At 38.3% G+C, this 19766-nt stretch overlaps 1 protein-coding gene across 2 annotated transcripts in view; it reads left to right on the top strand.

Annotated features, from left to right (window-relative positions):
- Positions 1-10336, top strand: part of LOC124555787 (hydroxysteroid dehydrogenase-like protein 2) — a 50990-nt gene extending 40654 nt beyond the window's left edge. For both annotated transcript variants that reach the window (XM_047129847.1, XM_047129848.1), the window contains exons 7-8: positions 7202-7330; positions 9435-10336. In XM_047129847.1, coding sequence (XP_046985803.1) covers positions 7202-7330; positions 9435-9547 — 242 coding nt within the window. In that variant the 3' untranslated portion in view covers positions 9548-10336. The remainder of the gene's footprint in view (positions 1-7201; positions 7331-9434) is intronic.
- Positions 10337-19766: the final 9430 nt, after the last annotated feature.

The following is a 19766-nucleotide window of genomic DNA, read 5'->3' as shown; positions in this document are numbered from 1 at the left end:
TTATTAGACATTATTTTCGTCTTGTAATTGATTTTCAGGCCTATTTTCAAACTTTGACTATAAAGTTCAATTCTTATTGAATTTATTTGCACTAGAGCCAAACAGAAAAAGCTCATTAGCAAAACAAATGTCATTCTGGTATGTTCCAGTAAATTTTATTCCTTCCTCCTTTTCCCAGGTTATGGATCAAATGACTTTATCTAGGACTGCTGAAAATAGTTCTGGTGCTATGGAAATTTGCCTGACTGATATTTCAATTGTGAATGTTCCACTATCCTTATAAATTGTAGTGCAAGATGTAACATTGTCATAAACATTCTTTACAATATTAAAATATTTATAGAAAAGCATTTTTTCCATCAACTGTATATATTTAAATTTATTCCTGACTGATTTTGGTTATTTCAACCATCATCCACTGGAAGCAAAACTGCCCTGAGGTGACAAAAGTACTGGGAACTCCTAATATCCTGTCAGACCTCCTTTTGCCCATTGTAGTCAAGCAGCTTGATGTGACATGGATGTCCCCTGCAGAAATATTGAGCCCTGCTGCCTCTCTAGCCAACCGTAATTGTGAAAGTGTTGCCAGTGCAGGATGTTGTGCACAAACTGATCTCATGATTATGTCCCATAATTGTTTGATGGGATTCATGTTGGGCGATCTGGGTGGTCAGATCATTCACTTGAATTGTCCAGAATGTTCTTCAAACCAATCATGAAGAGTTGTGGCCCACTGACATGACATCGTTGTTTGGAAACATGAAGTCCACGAATGGCTGCAAATGGTCTCCAAGTAGCCGAACATAACCATTTCTAGTCAATCATCAGTTCAGTTGGAACAGAGTACCCAGTACTTTACGTGTAAACACAGCCCACACCATAACGAGCCACCATCAGCTTACACAGTGCCTTGTTGATAATTTGGGTCCATGGCTTTGTGGGGTCTGCACCACACTTGAACCGTAGCATCAGCTCTTACCAACTGAAATGGGGACTCAACTGACCAGACCACAGTTTTCCAGTCATCTAGGCTCCAGCAGATATGGTTATGAGCCCAGGAGAGGCACTGCAGATTGTGTCGTGCTGTTAGCAAAGGCACTTGCATTAGTCATCTGCTGCCATAGCCCATAAACACCAAATTTTGCCACACTGTCCTAATGGATGTGTTAGTCATATGTCCCACATTGATTTGTGTCATTATTTCGTGCAGTCTTGCTTGTTTGTTAGCACTGACAGCTCTATGTAAATGCCGCTGCTCTTGGTCATTAGAAGGCATAGGGCACTGTGTTATCTGTGGTGATAGGTAATGGCTGAAATTTGGTATTCTCGGCACACCCTTTACACTGTTGATGCTGGAATATTGAACTCCCAAACAATTTCCGAAATGGGATGCCCCTTGCATCTAGCTCCAACTACCATTCCACATTCAGAACCTGTTAATTCTCAACATGCAGCCATGATCACATTGGAAACCTTTTTACATGGATCACCTGATACAAATGACAGCCCTGCCAATGCACTGCCCTTTTTATACCAAGTGTATGTGATACTATCACCATCTGTATATGTGCATATTGCTATCCCCATGAATTTTGTCACCTCAGTGTATAATACAATTGGTATATTAACGTATCTCTATGAGCAATATGCATTTTTGATCCAACAGATGTCATAATTTTTCTTTCAATTGGTTGTGGTTGAAATAACCGAAACCAGTCAAGAATAAATTTACATGTATACAGCTACAGCTAGTTACCTACACAAATCTTTGAATGCCACAGTATGTTAAAGCAAGGCATAGTTTCTAAAGGCCAGTTAGTATGGATTTTGATGAAATGGCTTTCTTTAAACTTTACATTAAGGCAAATTGGTAATTAAAACTCATTACTCCATTTTATAACCTTCTGAAGTCAACCTGTTTCTATGTTTGAAATCCAGTTTTTTCTATAGTCGTGGTAATGTCTTTACTGAATGTTCTGTACATTACTGAGAGGTGGATAGATCCATAGTTCTTTTATGTCATGTCTGTCTCCTTTATTGTGAAGCAAAAAATTTACAGCATTGCTCAGTTTTTTGAAATTGTCATCTTTTTCAAATGTTCTGTGAATAATTTTGCAAGTTTCTTTTGTAATAATTTCCATCCAGCTTTATTAATTTCAATTGAACCATCATCTCTCAGCAGCATATTGCTTTATATGCCTCGTCTGGCATTATTTCCAGAATGCCATTATTTTAATCATTTACCAAGTACATTCTTATTCATCTCTTGAGCTGTACAAACATTTCAAAACTCTCACTTTATCTTTAATAGCATTTCCACCTCCAAAATGTAAACAAGGGAACTGACTTATAGTGCTTTTCCCATTTTGTACTGTTAATACAGCTTGATTTGGACTCTTCGTGCATTTCTCCCCAAACACATTAGAGACTCCCACATTACCACTGAACAGAATATTGCAAGGCCAGTTTGTTGTTGATTTGTGCTACAGAGATCAGATCATATAATCCCTTCCCATATTACAAGGAAGAAAAGGTGAGGTTTGCGCGGAGAGATCAAAAGTAACTGCACACCCGTATGTAACACATACTGTGGAATTGATCACTAGATGCCACAAGAGGCAGACCCGCCAGTATAAAAGGAGGCAGGAAGTATTATGTTGTCAGTAGATCTGTAGAGAAGCAGTAACAGCAGAATGGTTCGGTCAGGAGAGATTAGTGACTTTGAATGTGGACTAATTGTTGAATGTCACTTGAGTAACAAATCCATCAGTGACATTTCAACCCTTTTAATGCTGCCCAAATCAACTGTCAATGTGATTGTGAAGTGGAAATGCAAAGGAACCACCACAGGTAAACTGAAACTAGGCGAACCTCGTGTACTGGTGGACAGGGACCATCGAGCATTGTGGAAGTTGGTTGTAAAAAAAAAAAAAGTATGGGGTTCTGTGGTCAAAAAGCTCCTCATAAGCCAAGAAATTCTGTAGTCAATGTTTAAGTGATGCTGGAGGCAGGTGTAAAGAGTGATGCCTATGGGCAGTGGATAACTGGAAATGCATTATTTGCAGTGATGAATCATGCTATACCCTGTGTGGCAATCTGATGGAAGGATCTGGGTGTGGCTGAATGTCGGAGAATGTCACCTGTCATAATGTGTAGTGCCAGCTGTGAAGTACAGAGGTGATGGTGTTAGTGTGGGGGTGTCTTTTGTGGTTAGGATGAGATCCCCTTATTGCATTTAAGAAAATACTAGATGCAGAAAGATATGAATACATTTTGCAGTGTTGTCTGCTGCATACATCAGAAGAACAGTTTAGAGACAATGAGTGAGTAAATCAGCAAGACAATGCCACCCTTTCATAAAGCACAATTTGTGAGGCAGTGGTTTGTGGACAATGACATTCCTGAAATGGGCTGGCCTCCCAGAGTCCTGACCTGAACCTTTGAGATGAGTTAGAACATAGATTTCACCACTAATCCAAGTGTCTAACATCACCACCTTATCTGGTTTCGGCTTTAGAGTAAGAATGGGCAGCCATTCCTCCACAGACTTAGACACATCATTCAAAGTGTCCCCAGCAGAGTTCAAGCCATCATAAAGGCGAAGGGTGGACACATCCCATGTTAATGCCCACCAATAGGTGTCCAGATTCTTTTGGCCAGATAGTGTGTGATAGCAACGTCAAGTTTTCTTGACTACACATGTTTGTAGCTCTTTCTACACACACACACACAAATGGGATTGCCCATCAATTACAGACCAGGCAACAGTAGTAACAGATGCACACTCGTAGTGTGTTGAAGAATATGAGTGAACAATGACAAAACTCTGAAGAGCTTGCAGAAAGTAAATGTACAGCTGCATTGTGTTATGCTGCTGCAAGTAAACGTGTTATAGTCATACCTAGGGAGACAGTTGCGTTGTAATTCAATTTGTACCCTTTAAAGCAAATCATGTATTTGAGATACATTTGTCAAATACCAAGGTGAGACTATTTGTAGAAATGCATGATGGACTGTCCATGTATATCTGAGGATGAGAAAAGGTAGTGGTCACATAGTGGAAGAATGTTGGGGAAACAGTTTTCTCACCAAAAGACCTATCACAAAGATCTTTGCCATGTACTTTTAGGGGATATTTTGTATGCAGTACCTGTCAGGCACTTGGGCACATATGACACATGGTAGCTATGTATAGTCAGCATATATTTCACATATAGATTTCATAAACTTAAATGTGAGCCTTTTTATAGTACAGCAGTCAGGGACCATGGTGTGTTTGCTCACTACATTTGTGTGGTGTTTGAAAAAGTCACCATGAAGCCACCAAAAAGCTGCTGTATGTATTATACAATTTATAGACACTTAGTTTGGATCAAGCTATCAGATTATGACTGACATAAATCATTGGTACAGGAATTACTGATACATGAAATCCACGGGCATTAAGTATAGCGACTCTGCTGTCAATACGATACCACAAAAAATTTTATATGATTCATCAATGTTTGCTGATGCCAGTCACATATTATATTCAGGAAATGTGCGCGCGCGCGCGCACACACACACACACACACACACACACACACACACACACACACACACACACACTGAATTCTGTACTTATAATTATTCTGTCAGATGATGTCGGAGAGATCAAAACTAGTTGTCAATGAAGGATATTATCCTTACTGCACCTGTGTGGTGGTTTCATAATGCAATTTGCAAATTCTTGTGAGATGGTACAACATTGGATTTTATAGCTGAGATTAATATTTTCATAGTAGTATCATTGTCCTTATCATCATCATTATTTCAGATTTTAGTTTTTGGTTAAAGGCACTTCCCTTCACTACTACAAGTATTTCATGATGTCAACACCAACAAGAAAGTGCTAATCTTCTCCATATGTCAGTGATAATCAAACTGGTACTATGTGCCCTTGATGTTGAGTTTTATCTCATTTGACTGACACTTCATGTTTTGGGAATCTTGTGCAGTGTGTGTGAGATTCCATCAGAGACAATATTATAAAAATTCCTTGACCTCACTGTTATCAAGCAAGGTGGCACAGTGATAAGGCACAGGACTTGTATTCAGGAGGACATTGGTTCAAATTCCCGTACAGCCATAAAGATATAGATTTCCTCTATTTCCCGTAAGTCATTTAATGCACCTTCCTCTGAGAGAACACAGGCAGTTTCCTTTCCTTTCCTTTCCTTTCCTTCCCTTCCCTTTCCCGATCCAAGCTCGTGCTCTGTCTCTCTTAACCTCATTGTTGACAAAATATGAAATCCTAATCTTGCTTGTTCCTGTATCTCATTGTCATTGTCGAACAGTATAAGTAGAACGTGAGGGGGGGGGGGGGGGGGAGCATGTGCATGAGCAAGAGCAATTGACGTAGAGATAAGTAATTAGTTAATGTGGTGGATTCCACAAAAAATTGAAAGCATTGGGAAAGAATTGTGATCAATGATCACTTTGCTGCTGCCCTCAACTCACAGATAGTTCATACATCTTGCTCAGTGGCATCCCAGATTTACTCAATAGGATTGAGGATAGCTATCACCTACATTGTTTTTCTCAAACCATTATGACACAGATCAGAAGCAATAGAAGGGTTCTTTGCCTTGCTGAAGGTGCACATCATATGATCAATCAGTAGTCCGTTCCTATATCATTCACCAGTCAGTCATCTACATGTATTCTCAACAAGTCACTGTACTGTGCACAGCAGAGGTTATGTCATACCGACATTAATTTTTTGTCTTGTTGGATTTATGTCGTTAGAGAGGGGAAAATGTCTGTGTGTATTTACTGTGCATGTGCTCTAATCTCTCTTGATCCTCACATGAAATACATGATGGTGATAGCATAACTGTTGTTTAATCTTTCTCAAATAATTTACTACCCAACAGCTTTTTGCATGAACTAATTCACCTGTCTTCCAAAGATTTCCATTTGTTTGCCCCTAACGTTTAATTTTCATATGGGCTAGTCAGACTTTCTACAGTTATTAGCAGTGTGTATCTGAATTTAGGCAATGTTTGATATCATGTCTACTTGATAAGGAATCTAAATGCTAGAAAAATAATATAAAATTGGACACACTTAGTGTTTTGTGTCTGATTTCCATTACAGATGCACTACATTTACCTTCAACCCAACAAATCTAAGACATCCATTCACTTTCTCTGATACCGATTTTATATGTTAATCCCATTTTATGTCACTTGTCTGTATTACCACTAAATATGTGAGAGATTATGTATGTTTACTCCCATGTAAACATGCTCCCACGTAAGAATACCTCCATCACTTGCTTAACAGTGCCCTATTGGGAAGCAGGATAAGGTGCCTGGTGTGGTTTTTAACATGCCTGTGCCCTACCAGCAACATTTACCAGTGTCTACTTACACATGTCAGCCAAATAAGCTAGCTCAGTGTATGTACTCTGCTACCTGAAACTACTTCAGCTGTGACTTGTATAAAATATGTTGTTCAAAATTATATTTCCTAATCATGGGAATGATCAGCTTCAGCAGCTCTTACACTGCTTGCACTCTGTTACATATTCAAAACCCATACTATTAGAAAGAGATTCTGAATGTTACTCATGAAAGAGTTGCCATTTGAAAAAAGTAATTCATTTAACATGTACTATAAAATGTCACGCTGAATAGGAAATTTTCGGACTACTTGCCACAGTAGAACATCCTGTCTTTGCTGTGTCACTAGTGACTTTTAGAATGTACAATTTTCTTTATCATGTCCCAAAACAACATAGACGGTCATTTTGTAGACTGTCCATCCTGATTTATTTCTTTTCTACATGCACGCATTTACTGATCATATCTGCATCAATGATTAACCTCAAATTCATCATATTCTGAATTGTCTGTGAACTGTATACATTATTTTTTGTCCCTGCATGATTTAAAATTTAATTGAAAAAGATCTTTTGTGATTATTGATTTTAGGTCCATTGAGTCTAAATTACATATTGAGACTTTTCTACTCAGCATTATACAAAGTTAAAATTTGGTAATCTACACTCATATCAGCCTTTAGCTCATTAGCACAGTATGTCTTATGGCACTGTAAAGCTACAGCCGTATTCCTCTCTGTAACTTTTGATTGACATTTTATGTATAAAAAAAAGGTAACTTCTGCAGTTTCTGTCTATTTTTTTTAATATATATAGGTGCTGAGGAAGGTGTTTGGCATATAGACTTGAAGAATGGAAATGGGGCGGCAGGAAAAGGCAAGCCAGCTTCAAATCCTGATGCGATTTTATCAATGGATGCAGCCGATTTTTACAATATGTTTTCAGGTCAGTTACATACATATTTTAAAATAATTTATTTGTCAATTCTTGCTGAAGATATCTTAATTTGTATCGGAGGGCTACCAAAACTTGCTTAAATTTCACAAATAGAAAGTTAAAGAATTTCACATTAAAGGAACAGTTTAAGGAAAAACATTCAACTGTTAAAGGTCTTCATTCTTCTCTTGTGTGATCTTTGCCAATTACATTGACATCTACATCATTTCTCAAAGGGTGACAAATCTTTGTTAATGTTACATTCATTTGTTGTCATTTTGGATATATTTGTTGGATGTCAGTGCAAATGTGTGACCAAAAAAGTAGTGTCTGAAAGCTAAGCATTAATCTGGAAGAAACTGAAATGAAAAGAAAAAAGTGTGCAACAATTGTAAATCACAGATTACACCTGAAACTGGGCTTGTGAGATTTGCATAAGGAGTCTGCAAGACAATTGTCTTCAGGAAATGCAGTTATCTCAGGAGGTAAAGTTTCTTCATAAGTTTCTGCACTATGTTTTCCATGCACAGCATTTCACAGAGGAAGCTGTTCGTCATGGAGTCAGCAACACTGAGACTGGACAGTGAACAAGAGGAGGAATGTGCCCTTCACAGATCAGTCCCACTTCTATTTGTGGAATGATTTCATTACATATTCATGTGGAGAGAAAGTAGTTTTTGGTACATACAGAATCATTGTGGAGAGAGGCTTGTTTGGTGATGGCAGTGATAGTGAGAAAGCATAGTGCTGGATTTGTGTACTTCACTACCCAGGACCAGACAGATGGGACCTCCACTCAACGTATTTCCATGAATTAGTCTGCACACACAATTCTTGAAGCTCATCATAATGCCGAGAATCTGGCAGCTAGGGCCTGGCCAACTCCACACTCTTGTGAAGCGGTCGGGTGGTGACATGCCATGGAGCCGAGGGCAAACACTGTAAACGGTTTCATACATGGCATAGTGAGGTAGGCATGCCTCTCCTCGTTGACTCTGGTTGGGGCTGATGAGTGGGCAGGGGCTTCTGCCTGATGCTGCTGAGCTGGTGCCTTACACTGCTGACGCCAGCAGCCTCTGTAGGCCATAGCCATTGATGTCAACAGCACTCTGTGTTGTGCTGCAATTGTGTCCCACTCGGGAGACGGCCCCTCAGCACACAAGTCATGTTGGAAGCTTGGGAGAGTCATATCTGACACCGATATGAGTGAGTGGATGGTATGAGGGTGTTGTCAGCTATGTGTTATTGATCAAGTTGTGTGTGTGTGTGTGTGTGTGTGTGTGTGTGTGTGTGTGTGTGTGTGGAGTGTCTTTTTTGCTTTGACTTCATGTAGTGTAACACAACACTTTTCTAACAATGTGATTCCAGTGTATGAAGTGTGCTATTCACTTCCATAACCCTAGTGTGGTGACACCCCACCTCTTGCTACAAGATTATGGCTGCATGGCACCGCTTGCCGCTGAGCTCAGCTGTAACCTCTGCGCAATCCCCTGGCATGTTCAATATTGTGATCTACATGTCACTGTAATGGCAGCTACCTACTCATGGCTGTTAATTCAATGCTCCATGGTAGCTTCTTTGCTGCTTCTCATTACTTTTGTTAAATATTTAAAATTTTTTGTCTAACGACTGGGTAGCAGCCCCACACTTAAAGGACAGTCGCACGTCAAACAAATCCTGCCCTTTTTGGTGAAGAGAATGTGATGACATTGATCCAGGTTCCATTCCAGGTATTCCCTTGTGCACCTTCTGTGCAACTCTGCACCAGGTGGAGCTGTTTCAATGTGTTTTCAAGTAATTTTCATCCATGATTACAAAATGAAACAGGGGGAGTTTAAGTTCCTGTGTATCATCTGTCTTAGATCAGTGAAGAGCAGTGAACACAAGAAAGTATTTTAACTTATTTTTCACACTATCATTGGTTTTAAATTGTTTGAAATTAATTAGTGTTAGAAAAAGAATGAGTGAAAGTTTTTTCAACTGTCGATGATCATATTTCTTGGAATATGTTTCTCATCTTTGTGTAATTACACTGTTTTCCATGTGGAGATAAAAAAAAAGTCATGTCATGGTATTCCAGAAAGAGTTTAACATGAATAAAATGTTGTTTCAGGGAAATTAAAGCCAGCAGCTGCATTCATGTCTGGGAAATTGAAGATCACAGGAAACATGCAGAAAGCTCTTAAATTGGAAAAATTAATGGGGCAGCTAAAATCAAAGCTGTAATGCTCATTTCAGAATTGCACACAGAAACCATGACGTTGATGGCTATGTGAAAATATTTTCTACTTTTTTATGCTCATCTGTAAAGTGAATATATTTTTTATAAGATGTTTACTGCAAAATGTTTTGTGCTTCTCATTGTGTGACCATTGCATTTTATTTTTATAAAAGTAGATACTTCTGCCAGTTTAATGGAATGGATCCAGCATTTTCTGGTGAGGACGGCCTGCGTGTTGAAGTGTGTTTGCTGTTAATTTCTGTAAAACAAACAGTGGTTTAAGTAAAATTTTCCATTATTGGGATTGCTAGGAGTCATATAAGAAGTGTGCAGCAGTTGTTGATGAGAGAAAATGGCGTTATAAATAATTTCAGAGTTGCTGGTAGATTAAGAGAATACTGGATTTGAAACATGCAGCGAGAGTATTTAAATGAAAATTTGAGTCAACACAACCGTGCCGTAGCACTCATACTAACTTGAAGTAAAATTCAATACTTCATGTATTTGCCACTGAAAGTGGACTGACACCACATGACAGAAAAATAAGTGATATTTGTCTAGGTTTCATGCCAGTTTCATTAAAATTGGAAGGTTAGAAGCTGATTGTCATTGCCACATTTATTTGTGTACATGGTTACGCAATTTGTTGGATTCTTGCCAGAGTGGATGTTTTAAAGTTTATGATTTACACATCATGCAAATCATAAGTTCAGTATCGGTTCAGTATTTTTCTGGTGTAACTGATAATATTTGTACACGTTGCAGTATTGTATTATATAATATATTTTTACAGCTTTGTCTCTTTCATTTTACAGTAAAACCATCCCCCCAAATCATATGCAGAACAATGATCATAGTATTTATAATAACTGTTTACAACTCAAGACACTTAAGTTCATTACATGTTAATACAGAAAGTTTCCAGTTAACACTTTTAAAATATAAAGTTAAGAACAGTTGGGCAACTTTAACTCCGATCTTTATTCATCTGTGAGGATACACACAGTGCAGTTTCATGCCTCAACTAGAAGTCAAGTCAATACCATTTTTTAACAATTTTTGAAACCCCAAAAATAAATAAAATCTCAGATCACTACAGGTATCAGACTTGCTTCAGAACAAAAAAGGCAAATCTAGAAAATATTCGGAACAGGTGAAAATTCTCATGTGTTTTATTATTATTATAAACAGTATTATAACATTTCAGGAAAAGTTGTGAAAAAAATCATGTTTATACATCATCAGAAACTGACAAAGTAGATAAGAAGATCAAATGAATGTTGACTGTTGCTGAGAGAGAGGGAATGAAAGAAGCTACTTTTTCTGATAAAAGAGAACGGGGACAACACAAAAGACAGTTCATATGTATCATATATTTGTAATTGCTATTGTTTTAACATATTATTAGAAAATTGATTCAAGAAATTTGGAAGAGAATGCAAAAAATTACACCACAAGCAGTTTTGCGACTAGGGTCAGCACAGCTGTTCAAAGTGTCGTCATCATCAGCAAGATGATGCATTATCTGAAGGTGTCCTACTACTAGAGGCATATTTTTAATAAATTGTTTTTTACTAATTTTACATTTTAAATACCAAGGAGTTTTATTAAACAAAATTTCTCATACACAGCCATCTGAAAAATGGAAAATCATGATGACCTTCAAAATTATAAGTTCTTATTGTCATGTAAAATCAGATCCAAATCCAAAGGCGGCATTGTCAGTGAAGTTCATCAGTTACTACTGAAAGCACATTTATCACCAACACCAATGTACAGCAAGAATAGAACTTACCTCCTGAACAGTGTGTGCAGCCATTTGTACAAACATAGAATCTTCTAGACTATGCAAATATTACAAATATAAGATATTTCAAGAACCTTCAACAAATGATAAATTCTAAATAACGAATAATTGCTGGTGGTTAGGTTTGAATTGGCAACCTGCCACACACCAGCCAGTGATGCTAACCTCTATGCCACACTGCATGCACACAGTTGTGGCATTCCTCCCTCTCCTGGAGAAATAGCGATCCGCCATTTGAAGTTATCATTGGAGTTGACTAAAACACCGTGCATCTAGATGCTGTCAACGGTACTCTGTATGGCAGTGCTGGTGGATCATCACATTGTGGTAGTGCTGTTACATTCTCTTCATTGCGATGAGCGTCAAAGGTAGCCCTTCCTGTCAAGTGCTTCTTCAGTTTCCTTGAATATGTGACATCCGACAAGCAATGAAGGATAAGATGTGGCCCAAAGTAACTCTTTAGCAACATTTCTGATAGTCCCACTTTCTGCACAGGCATAAAAATGCACACCAAGTATCCCTGGCTGTATCTCATTGACCTGTACTTGGTGCTATAGTGCTCTCAGCCCTGCTCCTGGGCACCCAGGGTCCAAATGTGAGCCAATTGCCTTGCATCAATCAGTCAACCTGTGCATCGTCTAGTTAAAATGGAAACAGTGTATCCATTGTTGATTTGGTCTTGCAATTGTGGAACAGAAAAAAACATTGTGAAGCCTGTAGTGTCTTGCTTTGCTATATTACATGTGAATGTCACAATGTGTAATATTGTATCCCAATCTGCCAAAGTCTTAGTAAAGTGTTCTGTGAAGCCATTTGTCTGTGGACGGTAGGCAGTTGTCACCCTGTGAGTGATGTTGCAGTGTGAAATTACCTTTTATACTAGCTTCAAATGGGAAACTTTTCCATAATTGGAGATTGTCACATAATGATATCTTATACAAGGAACTATGCAATTCCGAGAACTTTGACATTCAGCATAATGTCAGTGCAGACTGTTATCCATAGATTCCCATTTGTCAACTTTGGGAATCTTCACAAGAGGTCAGTTCCAGTATGGTGGAATGGTGCTGCTTCTGCCTGGATTAGTACCGGATTCCCCAGAGATAAATGCAGCACATGCTTCCAGCATTGGCATTTCATACTTTTTGTTCTGTACCAGGTGTGACAACACCACAAGTCATCACTGTTGTAACAAATGTAAACTATATGAGCTGATGGTGGTTCCGCAACAAAACCAGGAGCTCAACTCTGGAAGAGAGAACAAAACTCTATGTGCGAGTCTGTTGATGGGGGAGCAAAGAGACTGAATACTGTCTGCATAGAGACAAGATGGAGATAAATATGAATGTGACCAATGTGAATGACTGCCATTAGCATGCATAAACAGCACGGTACAAGGTGAGGGACTGGTCCTGAGGTAGTTGAAACTAGAACAACTGCTGGGCCAGGTGTATCGTCACCAACAGGTAAACACTTCAGTCAGTGGCTCTGCTGATGTCATGTTTCGTGTGCCGACTACATGACAGCATTCTGAACTATTCTACTGCGATATCCATGCCAGCTCATCTGTATCCGTCTTGATGTCTGCTAGCGGGGATGCCAAACGTACTGTGGCTCATGTAGTGTTTAACGGATCGATAGAGACCTGTTCAGTGATACCTGTGTCTGATTCTGTCCAAGACTCTTCAACGATCCCAGGTGACCAGATGTTGGAGTGTTGTGGAAAACTTCAGCATTGCTGGCTACAGATGAGCTGGGATCACCAACAACGATTTTAGCCACATCAGATCATAATTCGTCATATATAATATTCCATATATTAATTGGATTCCTCCTTTGGTCGGTTCCTCCTTCCTCAAGACTTGTGTTTTCAGCTGGATCTTCCCTCTGTGCAGCAATGACTGAGATTTCATTCACACTGATGTGTACCTCAAAAGGATTCCTTGAAAGACAGTTGGCATCCTTGTGTTTGCATCTCCGTTTGTCTGCTACTGTGATGACGTACTCCTGAAGCCTTGGTGACTATCTCGCCAATCAACCCAATGGATCCTGCAGGCTAGTCAGCCAGCAGAGAGAATGGTGGTTCATCACAACAGTGAATGGTTTGCTAAATATTGCCAAAACTTGTTGATGACCCAAACAACTGCAAGGCAGTTTTTATTGGTTGTTGAATAGTTCATCTCTGACTTGGAGAGTACGTTGGAAGCACAAGCTATCACCTTTTCAGCACCTTGTTGAACTTGCACTAGAACTGCACCTACCCCATAATGGCTAGCATTAGTGGTAAGTTCTGTCTTGGCATTCTCATCATGAAATGCAAGAACTGAACATGATTTTAGTACCTCCTTAAGGACAAGGAAAGATCTTTCTTGCATCTTGTTCCACACAAATTTGGTATCTCCCTGTGGTAGCTCATACAAGGGATGTGCTTTGGTACAGAAGTCTTTTATAAATCACATTACACAGTCCAAACGGCATAACTGTAAACTTACAGAAGCCATTAGGAGTAATAAATTCAGTCTTTTCCAGGTCGGCCTAGATTTTCCAGTTGCCTGCTGCATGTCCATACCTATGAAATACTATGATTCTTTCAAGCAGTCTAGGGTAGGGGGTTGTCAAGGTTTTTTGCTCAAAAGTCAATACTGACTGTGGGGTGGCACTTTGGACTGTGTATGTTCCGATTTATTATTAATTGGTAACCTACATGAATTAGTATGTGTTACACTAGCTATAGTAAGGGTGTGATACATTGGCTGCTGGATCCTATGACTCTGATCATTGAAAGTTGACACCATTTGGAACACTTTGTGTCAACTGTTTTCTGCTTCAGATTGCGGCATCATCAGTGACCTCAAGTTGTGACTCTGCAATTTCCTGTAATTGTTGTGCTGTCTGTGTGAACAGATGATTAATGACAGTAATTATTCTGGAATATGAGACCAATCACAAATGTCTACTAAATGATTTGAATGCGTGTGGCAGCCAGAAATGTCGGACCAAGTACACAGGATTATAGCAGCCTTGAATGTCCACCCAATAAATCAGGAGGTACAGCATTAATCCGGTTATAAGAAGAGGTTTCCTCCCAAATTTGTCATTAAAAAATGTACAGGGTCGTCTTATATTCACAGATTAAACTATTGCTGCTGCAGAGTTCAACATTTTTATATTGTTCAGTAGAAGTAGTCGCACATTTAGAGATGAAGCTTCAGCTGTTGAAGTCACGTGCAGATATATTTTGAAGAATTTGGAAGGCCAGAGCTTGGCAAATGATACATCCCAAACAGGTTCAAGATCTCCTGATACACTGAAGCACTTGGTAGTGTCGATGTTGCTAAAAAAAATCACGTGATACTGACACGTGCTGCCCTAGTGCAAGAGATATGCGACAAACTATGAACTCGCCACTACAACAGTATATTGCTCTAATTAAAATTTGACAATTTTATGAAACACAGGAGGAAATAGCATTAAATTCTATGGTCTTACAAATTTCTATTGTATTTCAACAGATTTCCAGTGAACCTTCTCATGCATGTATCAGGGTGTATTACATGGACAAGGAAAAAAAAATCTCGGATGTTTCCTGGATTTCCTGGTTAAAAATACTTTCTCCCGGGTGAAAACACACTTTTTCCGTGTTAAGTGACAGTATATTTTCCTTCGGAACTGCAAAACTTATGAATCCTTTGAATGGTTATGGTTTTATACACGGGCGTAGAATTTCCCGACACTTTAGAAAACGAAACGTAGGGAAAAAGACATGTTTTGAAATATCTATGATGTGCAGCAACATGTACGCTGCATATTTTCGTATTACGAAAGTATACATTGGAATTCCACCAAACACCGTATGTTACTTTCCGAATCATTGAAACCTAGATTGCGATGTGCTTTTGTAAGCCAGCCATAGCTCATGTCACGTGATCTCGCCAGCCGATGACAGCGGATATTCAGAGCATAGGACACGTGATGTAGTCAGCTAACAGCAACATCACTGTTAAGTAACACGAACAGGGAAAGTTAATAGTTTAAATTAATATACATAGTGTTGATACATGAAAAGCAAAGCTTTCACATATAAAATTGGTCTCTAAGGTTAACAAGCTGCAAGAGAAGCTAAACTGTCGCATATAATGTTGATCTTTTTTGCGCATGTTACACCTTAAGATATATCACACAAATGTGCCAGTAAAATTTTTAATAATGACATAAATGTCTGTTCAAATTTTTCTGACCTTTGTTTTTTGAGTTTCAAGGGTTTGAAAATAAAAAAACTGTTTTTGATCAATCGATGATTGTTTAAAAATGCTGTAGCTCAAAAACTGCACAACCCAGAGAGCTCAAACTTGCACCATTGTTTTCCTCTAAAAAATTCCCTTCAATTTGATATGTAACATTACTATGCTACCTAAATCTGAAAATTTTAAACCATTTCAAAAAAAAAAAAAATATTTTTTGAAATTTCCAAAATATGTACCCTCCTTCCTTGTTATAACAAACATTCTTGTCATCAAGAATTCTGTAGCTATTCCTGCCGTTGTCAAATTTGTTCGCCGATTAACTTCACAAATTAGTTATCCTGTGATTATTCTCCGGTTAGGCGTTGTTACATATCCGTACAACACGTTTTCCGCGTTACTTCCAGAATAGAACTTAAGCGGCTGCTAGCCGGGAACTGTACAACTGGTCCTTACTAGTGTAGCGATCTGGCCAAAAATTTTGTCAAAATTTCGGGTCTAGTGCAGCAGGGGATACAACCCGTCGGCTTTGGACAAGGACGTCACAAGCCGCCAGAGAGCAGTTTACCATTTTCGCTTTTGCTGTTATGTTTCAGTTTAGTTTTTTTACTGATTGCTTAATAAAGTGGATCTGTTCATTCTATCTCGTGAGATTTTTTTAAAAAAAAAAAAGTCAAAAAACACTTATCAGCCACTGAAGGGAGCTACAACACTAAGAAGAATCGCTTCTCGATTGGCCACTTGTGACGTCATTGTCCAAAGCCGACGGGTTGTATCCCCTGCTGCACTAGTCCCAAAATTTCATTATGTCTGACCCTCAGGGCTCGAAATTCTCCTAAATGCCTCGTCATCAAAGAGTTGATTTTTAAACGAGAGTCAAACGCTCTTTGATTTAAGAAATTCATGGTACATTCTCGCACATAGTTCAACTTACGTAAAAGGATATTTACTTTGAAAGTAACGCTTTTCAAACCACCATTCGCAATATTTTCCCGCAACCTGTTGGAAACTGGTTCCTTTCAGCAGATGCCAGAGAGCGCCAGATAACAGGCGACACAACGCATGCGTAGCTACCATGACGTAGGAAGCCTGTATATACGTACGTGTAAAACATTAAAATATCATACATTATCATAAAAGAAACGACATCAGAGGATACTGCAAGCGCAACGGATTTTGTGAACCATACTAAAATGTGCACATTTAAAGTATTTTTTAAAAAAATCGAAATGTCATTATCTAATACTGTAAAAGCTGTTAATACAAATAATACCCAAGACTGGCGTGGTTTCTCGATCTGATTACGTGTATTTTGTCACTGTCTGCTATATAAAATGAAATAAGCTGCCTAATATTGCAGCAGTTGTAACACGCACCTAATAAACAAGACTGTTTTGGCGCAAATGGTAACTTTTATAAAACGACAGAATATAATCCACGAAGTACCAATATCATATGCCTATTAGGCCTACAACAAGCAAAAAGCTTTGTTAGGAAATAGTTTCACATTTAATTCATACGCACCAGTTTCTCAAGCACGAGATCGAAAGGCAGTATTACGAAATTTTTATATAAATTTGGAATCGTCTTATTCTTCCATAATTTGTGTGTTGTCCCCGTTTCTTCTCCTTCCTCGTTCTAACAATCAATCTTGTCATCAAGAATTCTATAGCTATTCCTACCATTGTCAGAATTTGTTCGCCGATTAACTTCACAAACTAGTTATCCCGCAATTATTCTCCGGTTAGGCGTTGTTACATATTCGTACAAGACGTTTTCCGCATTACTTCCAGAATAGAACTTAAGCGGCTGCTAGCCGGGCACTGTACAACTGATCTTACCAGTGTAACGATCTGCCCAAAAATTATGTCAAAATGTAATTTTCTTGAATACACCTAGAAGATAATACGTAATCTTTCTCACCTGTTATTCCTGTCAGTCGTTTATTTCCACTCTGGTAGTCTGAATCTACGGATTTCGCTAGTAATTATAACAACGCTGAACATTTGCAAACCCAATCAACCACATAATCAGACAGCGATTGGCGTTCATCCGTTCGGCTTTACTCCGCTCAGCTCTTATAGCCCCAAGTTTATTTCTAGATGCGATGAGGATTCTCCTGACAGACACATCACATACACTATGCACGCATTCAAAAATCAACGTATGATTCATTCAGAAATAAACAAAAATTTTCAAAAACCTACAGGGATGCGTTTCAAAATCATATGAATAATCGATAGACCAAAGTGCACTGGATGCTAGGCGCTCTGTGAAAAAAGATCTTTCCCCACAAGAATATGAATATGGCGCCCTCTTTTCCCGGTAGTTTCTAGCTGCTTGATGCTACTGCTTGCACAGCCAACAGCCACATTCCTGTAGCCAGAAGCGGGAGAATCTACTACTCAAACGCTATTCAACTGTGAATGGGCATGAGCCCGCACGTAACTGCTAAAATGAATCTAATGTAAACAGTTGTGACTTCACGCAAATCGGAGGCAATTTGTTGTTATAAAGCATTGCATAGTCTTCCTAAAACCTTTGACACATTTTGCTGTTGGTAGACGCTTGCATGAGCACTGTCTGTCGTATATGGCGCATTTCCTTTGCGATTTAGGTTATTTTCGTTTTTTTCTTCTCGCTTATGTTTTATTGTTGAAGTATTATTCTGCAGTACTGGGATACAGTAATATACTTTGGTAGAGTATCGGTTCTTACCAGTCAAAATTATAAAAATTTAACTGAATACTAAAACAATGAAAAATTCCTGTAATTCTAAAAAATTCCGTGTTTTTCCTGGTTTTCTCCCGGATGAAAAAATTCCCGGATCTCTCGGTTGTCCTGGGTCGTATACACCCTGATGTATGGATACCAATAAAACATTAATGCCACATAACGGTAAAATTCAAAATTAGAAATGTTGTCCTTCAACAAACATTAGCTGATTAAGAACCCAGACCAATATTTTTTTTATTGAGAGACTGTAATGATTTATTAACTGGATTTCAAATGAGAAACTAGGTCACTGTTCACGTATTACAATACCGGGTAAAAAGTTAACAACTTTTAATGAGCATTAGCACATGATGGTGGCATTGAGTTGAAACAAGAAGGGAAATTAAAAATCGATAGTTGACACATCCAACATTATCAATAGTATTTTTTAAAACTATCGATGTATCGATTAACTGTAGATTGTTTTTGGCAGGTGTTTCAAATGTAAAATAGCTTTCTAAGAATTTCTATTGCTTAAAATACAACAATACAAAATATGCAAATTTTGTTTTATAAAATGTAAGGTATTTAAATTCTTGTCCTTTAGTCGGTTGTTTAAAATACAACAGTGAAACATATACGTAAGGCTTTTAAATTCTTCTCCTTCAGTCTGTTGCATTTTTAAGTCATTGTTTATCATGCCTTGGAGAAAACCCTTTCTGCATGAACTGAACTCGCTGGAGACCACAAAAATTTAATGGTCATTACACACAACATACTATTAGATTTTGCACAATATTCTAATACACAAACATGCTTGTCTGCTACAGGTTTTTCAAAATACTGATATGTCAATCATGGAATTACTGACTGGTGTAACGACATCGATGTTATGCTGTTGTTAATTTGGCAAAAAAGAAGCAGATCATCAAATTCCAAACTGTTAGATGTATCAGTAGACGTATAAGCTCTGCTCATTAATGCTTCTGTTTCAGGTATAGCTCTTGTAGTTGATGCGATGATAGCAGCATACTCTTTCTGAAGTACTTGTGCAGCATTCTCCACCTCTTGAAATGCCCTAAAACCTAGGATCTAATAATGTAACAAGCATACAAACAGTCAATGTGTTAAATGGTTTAACTCTTTCACTGACTGCTTTAATTAAGGAATCCAGAACACTTTGTCCTTCATTGGTTGTTAAGGTGCTTTACAAGTCTGAAAACTTTGCAGCAATACCTCCTAAAGAGGTATAATTAAGGAAGTAGTGATGTATGACTCCCCTGAGAGTGTTGTTGTTGCTACTTCAAAAGGTTCAAGATGATCTATTATCTCTTGTATAGCTGAGTAAGTTTCTGCTGTGAGGGCAGGCAGTGCTTTTGAACTGTCATTGATCGCAATCTCAAGCTCATTTCGTCCTTCCAAAATTCTTTTGAGCATGTGGCATGAACTGTTCCATGGAGT

The sequence above is a fragment of the Schistocerca americana genome, chromosome X, assembly GCF_021461395.2.
Source record: "Schistocerca americana isolate TAMUIC-IGC-003095 chromosome X, iqSchAmer2.1, whole genome shotgun sequence".
Classification (NCBI taxonomy): Eukaryota; Metazoa; Arthropoda; class Insecta; order Orthoptera; family Acrididae; genus Schistocerca; species Schistocerca americana.
The sequence above is the reverse complement of the archived record's forward strand: the minus strand, read 5'-3'. Positions and strand labels throughout refer to the sequence as shown.